Source organism: Scylla paramamosain, chromosome 8 (assembly GCF_035594125.1).
Source record: "Scylla paramamosain isolate STU-SP2022 chromosome 8, ASM3559412v1, whole genome shotgun sequence".
NCBI classification, from domain to species: domain Eukaryota; kingdom Metazoa; phylum Arthropoda; class Malacostraca; order Decapoda; family Portunidae; genus Scylla; species Scylla paramamosain.
Window position 1 is genome coordinate 15,183 of NC_087158.1, and position 11,106 is coordinate 26,288.

The 11,106-nt window shown below is 39.3% G+C and overlaps 1 protein-coding gene across 3 annotated transcripts; it reads left to right on the forward strand.

Moving 5' to 3' along the window:
• The first annotated feature begins 18 nt into the window (after window positions 1-18).
• On the forward strand, window positions 19-9,847 carry LOC135102620 (transmembrane protein 135-like). 3 transcript variants are annotated; one of them, XM_064007874.1, is made up of 6 exons: window positions 19-133; window positions 4,785-4,991; window positions 5,557-5,688; window positions 6,963-7,043; window positions 7,406-7,538; window positions 8,763-9,847. In XM_064007874.1, the coding sequence occupies exons 2-4, from the start codon at window positions 4,851-4,853 to the stop codon at window positions 7,008-7,010; spliced, it is 321 nt and encodes a 106-aa protein (XP_063863944.1). In that variant the 5' UTR covers window positions 19-133; window positions 4,785-4,850; the 3' UTR covers window positions 7,011-7,043; window positions 7,406-7,538; window positions 8,763-9,847. The 3 variants fall into 3 exon arrangements, with proteins under 3 accessions (XP_063863944.1, XP_063863946.1, XP_063863947.1); XM_064007876.1 differs by lacking the exon at window positions 19-133 and adding an exon at window positions 2,897-2,998; XM_064007877.1 differs by lacking the exon at window positions 19-133 and adding an exon at window positions 4,528-4,552.
• The last annotated feature ends 1,259 nt before the right edge of the window (window positions 9,848-11,106 follow it).

Sequence of the window (11,106 nt, forward strand, 5' to 3'; positions counted from 1 at the left end):
TGTAACTTTTAAGTATTATTCTCACATGATGGCATTTCAGGAGCTTGTTGAGATGGTGAAGGCAAAGAAGGCGGCTCAGGCTGCTGCAGTGGGAAAAAAGTGAGGAGCCAAACCCTGCTGTCTTCTTTCCTTTGTGAGTTCAGATGTAGCAAATTCTTGTAGCTGTTGTGTGAAGCAATCTATCTCTTGTTCTATTTTTAAGCATTATGTCTCAGCAGTGCCACTTTTGGACTACCTGAATTGGAGGGGCAGCTACATATATTGATGGGGACACAAAAGTGTAGCTAGGGATCTGTTTCTTTCCCCTCCACTTCTCCCTTTCTCTCCTTTATAACCTCATCCCCCAACTCTTCCATCTCTTCCATCACACTTCACTTCCCACTGCTTGCAATAAGTTGTCATGCAAAAAGCAAAATTAACACTTGGAAAAGTATTTTTAAGTGCTATGGGGAAAACTGCTAATATTGAAAATTAATGTTGATAAGTGCAGAATTCTATACATTGCAGAAAGCAGATGCAAAACAGCATGTGCTTTTCCTTATCATCATAGTGTAGCTCTGGAGGACAGAAGGGCAATCTCCATTAATATGGCAGTAGCCACAAGGAAGCCACTTCCTGAAGAATGAATGGATCTGTGGCAGTTGTATAAAAAATTACAAGACGTGTGAAAAAGTGTGCGGTGATTGTGACTATAATAAGAAGTAATATGCAATGATGACCATGTGATTGCATACAAATGTGTACCTTCTTAATTTTCTAAAGGAAAACTACAGTCTTAAGTTTGATTTTAAAGTAACACTAAATTTACAAGGTGGGTAAGAGTAAAGATGCCACATGAAGAGCTGCAGGTAAATGCTGTGATTAGTGTAGATCCTAATGAAGAGTTACCATAGAAAATACACAAACATCATTGAGACAATAGTTGTGACTTAACATGCTTATACACATTCACAGGTCCTTGATACACATGATTCAAGCCTGACACTTGAGGAATATTACTTTGTAAGTAATGGAGGTGCAGCTCAGAGGTGTTTCAGAATATAGCTCTCAGTGGCTGATGCATGGAATAAGTTCATGATGTGCGATTCAGTACCTCAAATAAGTGACTCAGTCTGTGATATAAGTAATAATGCAAGCTGTTGAATCATGGACGTGCGCCTCAGAATGTGTGACCTCGTAGCTTTGCCCGGACCAGCATAGTCCAACCCTAACCTAGGCCAACACAGCCAGTAATAGCTTTGTGAAACACCAAAATATAGATAATCATTATTATCATCTGCAGCCACCATGCCTCCACCCACCACCTACACAAAAATTTAATGTCTTCCACTGGTATATATATAATATATATATATATATATATATATATATATATATATATATATATATATATATATATATATATATATATATATATATATGTATATATATATATATATATATATATATATATATATATATATATATATATATATATATATATATATATATATATATATATATATATATATATATACATATATATATATATATATATATATATATATATATATATATATATATATATATATATATATATATATATATATATATATATATATATATATATGGTCATGTGTGTGTGTGTGTGTGTGTGTGTGTGTGTGTGTGTGTGTGTGTGTGTGTGTGTGCTATAATTTTTGTTCATTGTTCGCATCTCGCTATGCACTCTACCTTCCATCATATCTTCAGTTTTAAGCCTTTCGTAACGACATCATAAATTTGTGGATTGACTTTTATTTATTTATTTATTTATTTATTTTGTTGATCAAACCTTCTGTTTGGGTGTTCCTTTTTCACGTGATCGCATATCAGGGTCTTCTTTGAAGTATAAAGCACCACGTTATCCTGCGACCTTTGATTTGTGACAGATATCATATGGTCATTATTAATAAAAGGAAGCAGATGGTAATAGTGAACTGCATTACATAACCACGCATCTGTCGCTTTGATAAACCAAAATGCAGTATTTCTGCTACTACTACTACTACTACTACTACTACTACTAGTAGTAGTAGTAGTAGTAGTAGTAGTGGTAATAGCTGTAGTAGTACAAATACTATTTCATATGACACAGAGACATGAGAAATAATAATAATAATAATAATAATAATAATAATAATAATAATAACAGTAAAATTATACGAACTTAACACTGTTAGGCTCGTAGTGCGGAAGGTTGGCGGGCAGTAGCGGCCAATCAGACAGACGGACGTGTAGGGGAACTAAAACTACAGATAGCGACCTGATATCTACCCCACCAGCCTTCATGATTGCGCTGAGGTACCCCCGCCACCCAGATAAACCTCATTTGGCCCCAAGCCCCACTTGCACACACACGGTAATTCTTGTAGTGGTGTAATTGTAATGGGCGATTGTTGTTTATTTACTAAGTGGGTGGTAGTGTGTAGGATTGAGATCGTGGTGTGATGGTGGGTTATAGTGGGGGTGGTGTGGGGGTATTGACACTATAACGCAACACTGCACACACAAACAGACGGTAAATTTTCTAGTGATGTAGTAGTAATGGACTGGTGTGGGTTATGCATATTGAGAAATGGGTGGTGGTTGGTAGGATTGAGGTCATTACTATCGGAATGGGGCTGGTGGTTGTGGAGAGTACTGTGGGATACGTACACTTTATATTAAGCAACACAACACACGTTACCCTCATTTCCACACACAACTCGCCCCCGTGGACAGTTATGGTTTGTCATTTGCCAGTCATCCTCTATTTATACTTGTACACGTCAAGACGAGCCCTGCGGCAGACAAAACAGACTTAGTACTGAGTGATGACAAGCTCTCAGGTGCTGGTTTGTTTATCTCCCTCAGTGCAGTGATGTGACTGATTTTGTGGCGTCAGCTGATAGTCTGAGATGGCAAGGTGGCATCTGTCAACAGCAGTCGGGTGTCTCCTGCAACAGTGAAAGCATTTGTAAACAAAGTCAAGTGCCACGTGAGAGCCTTGACTTTCTTGTCTGTATAGCTGTGTAAATAGGGTGAAGCGGTTCTTGGCTTGTGTTGTCTTTAGTATAGAAAATGCTTAAACTTTTAGAGAGGATGGCTTGCTGCTGTTGACAGTTGCCACTTCACAGACTGAGAATGATGCCTTCATACTGTAAAAATCTTAAACATTGCAATAACACAATAGGTATAGAAATTAATTGCAGTACTGTATAGTAGGTTAAAAATTGCACATGTATGGGAATGAACATGTGGCAATGGAAGTTGTGGCTGTCTTGAGCTGTTTTATCCAGTACACTCATCATAGGGCCTGGGTGAGCCACAGGTTGTGATGTATGGCAATACACTTCTCATCAGTGATCAAGCTTTTGGAATCACCTTATAGAAGTATTACAGCATCCTTCTCATTATTATGAGATTTTCATCTTTCTGCTTTGAAACCAGCTTGCAGTGACCTCACATTTCTGGTCAGTCAATCTCTGCTTTAGCAAGAGTGACTACAATGTTTCATTGAGTGAAGAGTCACGTACCGTGACCTTTGAGCTGCTGTAGGTTCAACTCGCTAGTATTGGTTAGAGGCAGTTATGATGTAGGGGCATAAATGTAATGCTTGTGCAGTGCCTCCTTTTGTAACGTGTCATGCCATTCTTGATGTGATCAGTGCAGGATGATAAGACCCGGGTCACATTGACTCCATGTATTAATTGAATCGATCAGATCCTGAGAACGTGAGAGAATGTGAACCAATTCTCATGAGGGTAGAAAGTAAACTGGTAATGTACAGCTCAGCCTTACAGAAACAACATTGCAGATTTATGTCAGTGCACAGATTTACTTATCCTTTAACTGACCATGCAGATGAATTTGTCTGCCCATGAAGCTTATTAAGTAGGAAAAATCTAGTTTTTGCCATGTCTACTTGGATGAATTTGTTGCCTATCATCTCTCTCTCTCTCTCTCTCTCTCTCTCTCTCTCTCTCTCTCTCTCTCTCTCTCTCTCTCTCTCTCTCTCTCTCTCTCTCTCTCTCTCTCTCTCTCTCTCTCTCTCTCTCTCTCTCTCTCTCTCTCTCTCTCTCTCTCTCTCTCTCTCTCTCTCTCGTTTTAGGTATTGGGACCATAGCGTCTGTCAGGAGCCAATATATTTTTTGGGATTCTTTTTAATAAGCATTCTTTTCCTCTTTAAAGAACATCTTACAGTTTCATTATCAGATTACTGAGTATAGTGTTTATCACTGAGCTCATGAAATATCTTATCAACTATTTTGCCTGTGATAAGGATTAAGATGATGTGACACTGCTCTACTTGAGATGATATCCTCTCTGTGATATCTATGATGACTCCAACATACATCTTTGATTTTTTTATATTTTTTATGTGATGAGACTGGTTTTGCTGCATCACCATTGATGCATCTGATAGTTTAAGTGTATCTGCAGATTTTGACAGTTGCTTTTGTGGGATTCTAAGAACTGACTTGCTTGAACAAAAAACTGCCTTGATGCTGGTGACTTATTTGATGATGTGTTGAGCTTTATTTATCACAAGGTACTTGAGGCATTCTCAGTCTGGATATCTGCAGTTTGACGTACATAAGAAATTTACAGCATACATACTTCATTGTTAACTGAATAGTATTGTCTTGTGATCTGGTGCCTGTGTATTTGTTTTTCATATGCTTCCTGTGGGAGTTGTTTCAACACCTCAATAGATTGCTTGCACAAGTTAGTACTTAGACAGGAGGATTGACAGCACACCCATGCTTATGTTCCCTTTTCAGGTGTTGCCCTTTAGGTAGTGAGGAGAGACAGGTACCAGCAGGAGCAGTAGTGGTAACAACAGCAGGATGGGGAGCTTCAGCAAGATCCTGCCATACTCCTGCTATGAGCTCGGCCACTGCTGGAAACACTCGTGCTCCTCAGCCTCCTTTGAAATCTGTATCATTGGGTTCATTGAAAGCATCAAAATCTATGGTGTGGTGTACTTGGTATGTGACCTTTTTTTTTTTTTTTTATGTTAGAGGGATACTATCCTCATTGTGTCTAGTAAACTGTTCTAGCAACTGCACTGGCTTCCTAAGCTTGATGGAAGTTTAGAATATAATTTAAAAAGGTAACACTTGGCAGTAAAGGGGTGATTGCGATAAAATATTGCATTGCATCTACTGTAATTTTATTTTGGCTCATTAGAATTATCTACAGTTACTGAAAATGTGTGTGATGGTGTCATTAGGTGACAAAATGTTAAAGATTACTGTTACTATATTGGTAAAAAGAGGTGAAAATGGATTATAGCTATGCATAGAACTTTTCATATCAATTACCTTATGCCATGATAGATCTGGTGTAAGTAGAGTGTGAGGTGAAGGGGAATATGATTTTGCTTTCTGGCTTCAGAAGTGGAAGGAAGACTTTGATCAGGAGTTAATAATTTTACTTGCTTGCTTTCTTTATTTCTCCTTTTCTTTCCTTTTTCTTTTGAATTGGGAATGACACTTTGTATTTTGAGGTTTATCTTTGTAATATTAATGACTTGCATTTGCTTGCCTGCAGCTAACCGGTCTTGTGAATGCTCGGAAAATAAGTATGAAGTATGGAAAAAAAGCTCTTGAAGAACTACTTAACATCAGTTTGTTTCCTGACAGTCAATGCTTTTGGGTACATTGGCTCCTACTGTGTTGTCAGGTAAGCATGCCAGATGTGGCCTTTCCCATGCACATGTTGGGGCAGTTTGGAAGTAGTAAGTGTAATATACATGCTATTATACTGAGTGTGTCATGCTTGCTTTTACTCTGGGAAATTTATATGAAACCATGGAGTTGCATAACAAAGTAATCTTTTTCTGTTTATTTACTTATTTGTTTATTTATTTTTTATGTTTTTGTGCATGGATAGTCAATTAATTAAGATATAGTATAGTTTATGTGAATGAATACACATTTAAGTAGTCAGTGGTCATAGTGTGTTGTGATCAGCTCCCACAATTCTTGTTACTACACAAACCAAGTATAGTGCATGAGTTCTTGTTGGTTAGTTTGGAGAGAGGAGGTGACCATAGGATATTGATGAAGGACAGCCATTGAAGCACTTCATCATTAGCATATAAAATGACAAAAAAATTTGTATTTTCCAGTTGGAACAAGATAAAATACTGTAAAATTAGTATTTTCCTGTTGGAACAAGATAAAATACTGTAAAATAGAAAATACTGTATTTGACAGTTTATAAGACATATGGGGTTATAAGATGCATCTCAGTTTGGGCAGGCATTGAAAAAAAAAAAAGATAAATAAATGGGTTTAAGCTCTGTATATGAAGTGAAGGATTTAACCTGACATTTGATGCCCTCTCATATGTATTCAGATCCTTCATATGTATTCAGATCTCTCTCTCTCCAGGAGAGAGAGAGATGCTGATTGTTAAAGGCAGTGTGTGAAGCCTGCCCACTGTCTTTGTATATACAGGTTAGGGTGTGTGTGTGTGTGTGTGTGTGTGTGTGTGTGTGTGTGTGTGTGTGTGTGTGTGTGTGTGTGTGAGTGTTTGTTTGTTTTGTATCCTCCACACTGCTGGTCTTAATCTAGCTTGCCAAACTAAATGAAGTCATCCACAGCCACAGCCTTATTCTTCCTTTCATTTGTATCTACACAGTCCTATGAGCAGCTCCTCCTCCTCCTCCTCCTCCTCCTCCTCCTCCTCCTCCTCCTCCTCCTCCTCCTCCTCCTCCTCCTCCTCCTCCTCCTCCTCCTTGTCTTCCTTCTATTATTCCTGTTTCCTTGTATGTCTTATTCCTCCTCCTCCTCCTCCTCCTCCTCCTCCTCCTCTTAATGTTTTCTCTTTCACTGCTGTTCATGAAAGTGTTGAAGAAATATTATTTATATCTGGCAGTGATCAGACCTCATGTACAGGTGTGGTCCCTTACTACAGACACAGCCTAAGGTAACCTAACCCAATCATTTCAGAAGGTGGAATTTGAGTCGGCCAAGCTTCAGAAATGCAGGAAGGATTAGCGGTGATGACTGCAGGCTGCCATCGACCCGCAGGTAATTACTGTCTATTTGTCTGGTCAACTGTCTATATTTATATTATTCCTGCTGGTCTGGTCTATTTATATTATTCCTCCTGCTGAATCCACTATTTTTCTCCACTAATGTATTATTCCACTATGTCAGCCAATGTTAAATACAGTTACTTTGCATCTTTAAACTTCAGTCTTCCCTTTATGTGTGACAATAACAGTTTCAATCTTGGATATGATATGTCACTCAGTCATTCAGTCAGTCAGTCACTCAGTCACACAGTTATTCATCAATGAGTGAGTCCTACCTTCACTGTATACCCAGTGTGTATACAGTGACAGATTTCACTCACTCACTCACCCCTCCCACCTGCTTCCCACCCCCAGGTCATCACAGGAATCAAATGCAGCATCAGTATGGCTCACCAAACACTTCCCCTCACACTGGTGGTGTTGACCTGCCTTGTGAACACCTGCCCTCCTGTGTTCCTGCCCTTAATAGCCCTCCAGGTGACATCAGGTAAGTCAGACACCTATCTTTCACTTAATAGCTCTCTCAACCCCTAGTGGAAAGGCTACTACTACTACTACTACTACTACTACTACTACTACTACTACTACTACTACTACTACTACTACTACTACTACTACTACTACTACTACTACTACTACTACTACTACTACTACTACTACTACTACAGCTGGCCACACACATTTAAAGTCATTTTTTTAATTTTTACAAAGTTTAGACATAGACAGATAGAAGAATTTGTTTGTTGAATGCCTAATTGCCTCATTTCTGGTATTTTAATGATTTTTTAATTGTTAGGCAAGGCGCACATTGAGACGCAGGGCAGCACAGAGCAGGGCAGACGCAGGGCAGGGCAGGGCAGGGCAGCACAGCGCAGCACAGGCGTGGTGCGCACATTGAGAAGCAGGCTGTCGTCCTGTGCGGTAGTGTTGATCATGGCTGTTGCCAAAAATTACTTTGGAAACCTTAGTTCCGATTCCGACTCAGAAAACGAGTTGGAGAAAGTAATGTTATTATATGACATTTGTAGAGCAAAGAGGTCAGTGTGGAGGAGTGAATACTTGGAGAAGAGGAAAACACATGGAGAATTTGCCCATAACTCGTTCTTATAAGTTCCTCTCATATAATCAGGATGACTAGTGTCATACAGCACTCTTTGATGGCGAACAGCCTCTATGAGTTGCTCTGTGGACGACATTGTGAGTACTAAAGAGCAAGTTGCTATCAAGCTGCGCCGCACGTGGCACAGGAAACTGCGTTCGAACGACTGCGTCGCGCTGGCCGGCACAGGTCTGCATCTGTGCTGTGCTGTCCTGCGTGTCAATATGTGTGCTTAGGTTTAAACCGGTGAGATGCAGTTTTCTGCCCTGCTCTGTGCTGTGTCGCCTGTGTTGCCTGCGTCTCAATGTGCGCCCAGCCTTAGGGTGTTCAAGGGTTTTTTTCATAATATTAGTGATAGTTTTGCAGGCTCTGCTTATTTATCTGTCTGTTATTTTATCTATTAATCTCTCAGTTTACCCATTTATCTAAGTATCTGCTGGACCTAACCTAACTAGGCCTATCTCTGCTTGTCTCAATGTCTATCTGTTTACCTAATCTAACCATCTATCTCTCAGTCTATTTAACTTTGTTTAACCATTTATCTATCTCTCTATCTCAATCTATGTAACTAAGTACCTACCTAATCTAACCATCTCTATCTCTCTCTCTCAGAATGTGGATGAGGGGACAAGAGAGCCAGTGTTCCAAGTACCACCACCATCACCACTGCCACCACCACCACCACCACCACCATCAGGAGCACAGATTCACTGAAGTCTCTACCAAGATTTCTTTGAGTTTTTTGATAAATTTAACTTCCAGGAGAGAGAGAGATGCTGATTGTTAAAGGCAGTGTGTGAAGCCTGCCCACTGTCTTTGTATATACAGGTTAGGGTGTGTGTGTGTGTGTGTGTGTGTGTGTGTGTGTGTGTGTGTGTGTGTGTGTGTGTGTGTGTGTGTGTGTGTGTGAGTGTTTGTTTGTTTTGTATCCTCCACACTGCTGGTCTTAATCTAGCTTGCCAAACTAAATGAAGTCATCCACAGCCACAGCCTTATTCTTCCTTTCATTTGTATCTACACAGTCCTATGAGCAGCTCCTCCTCCTCCTCCTCCTCCTCCTCCTCCTCCTCCTCCTCCTCCTCCTCCTCCTCCTCCTCCTCCTCCTCCTCCTCCTCCTCCTCCTCCTTGTCTTCCTTCTATTATTCCTGTTTCCTTGTATGTCTTATTCCTCCTCCTCCTCCTCCTCCTCCTCCTCTTAATGTTTTCTCTTTCACTGCTGTTCATGAAAGTGTTGAAGAAATATTAGTTATATCTGGCAGTGATCAGACCTCATGTACAGATGTGGTCCCTTACTACAGACACAGCCTAAGGTAACCTAACCCAATCATTTCAGAAGGTGGAATTTGAGTCTCTCTCTCTCTCTCTCTCTCTCTCTCTCTCTCTCTCTCTCTCTCTCTCTCTCTCTCTCTCTCTCTCTCTCTCTCTCTCTCTCTCTCTCTCTCTCTCTCTCTCTCTCTCTCTCTCTCTCTCTCTCTCTCTCTCTCTCTCTCTCTCTCTCTCTCTCTCTCTCTCTCTCTCTCTCTCTGTTTGGAATTATACTGTATATTAAGAAATATCATTAAAGAGTGTGTGTGTGTGTGTGTGTAAAAAGTGTTTGCATTATTGTGCATTTGATATTATAGCCCCAGGTTCTTAAAATTTTCTGGTTTCATGATTTATAAAGATTGCTATTTTTAATAAAGTTATTGAAATTGTTATTGAGTGTTTGTATTGAACTCTTTAGCTTTGTAATAGTGTGCGTCTCATCATGCATTCATTAATGATGTAGAGTGGAAATGTCCACTCCTATCATGCATAATATCAATGCATTATTGGTTTATGTTGTTATTTGTGTATAAATTGTAAAGTTATGCCAGTCTATTTTAGTACAAACTAAATATCGGCTGGAAGAGAGGACAGGTAATGGCACACTAAAACACAGGAAGGGACAATGATATAACCATCCAATTTAACAATACACAGAGGAAGAAGAATGAGAAAGCAATAAAAATGGATTATTTAATGGATGATTAATAGACCCTCATTTGTAATCTTATTTCAGGCAAGAATATTAAAAGAGACAGCTGGCTTGCCCTTTGTACTTGTTCATACGTGACAGAATGAGAGATCTAGGGGTGGGGGTGACACCTGGAAATGGGTATGATTCACGAAGGGATTGATTTATTGCTTGACTGGCTGATTAAGAAAAGAAGGCGTGGTAGTGGAGGGTGGGGGGAAAGGCGCCCCAACTTTCCAGTCGTATATGGAGTCGAAGGGAGTTCTACAGGATTATTCATGTATTTGTTGCTTTTAGCTGTGAATTATCTGGTGGTGTAATTGTTATGACCCCGTAAGTTGATTTACTATTCATTTCGTCTTTCTGAACGCAAAATAACATGTTGTACTTCTGCCTGTTGTACACTTTCCTAAACGCAATTTAGGTCTTATTAATGTGGCATTTAAGCAGATTCACTCAGGGAATGAGAAGTAAATGATAGCTATCAAGCAGTAGATTAACTCTCTCTCTCTCTCTCTCTCTCTCTCTCTCTCTCTCTCTCTCTTAATACGATATCTAATATAAAGAAGCAATAATATTTAAGCAAGTACACACAGTAATCTTATAGTAATTTAATGAAAACAATACCAGCAAAGAAAAATATGAGAAAATGCATAATTTACTACGAAATCCAAAATGCGAAAAAAAACCTTGCCAAATTGAACCGTCCCACGAAGGTTATGGATGGAGTTTTGATGCAATGAGCCTCAGTTATACTTAAAACACTCAACAAATATAACACCTGCCAAAATAAATGAATAAATAAATAAAATAAATCAATAAATCAAAATAAAAACGCGAGAAAACCTTTAAATTATCACAACGCGAAAAATACACACACGCCAAACTGGATGCGTCATTACTTAATAGTCATTGGAACTGTTATCCCCCCAATAGTTTATAGCCAACCCCCCTCCCCCC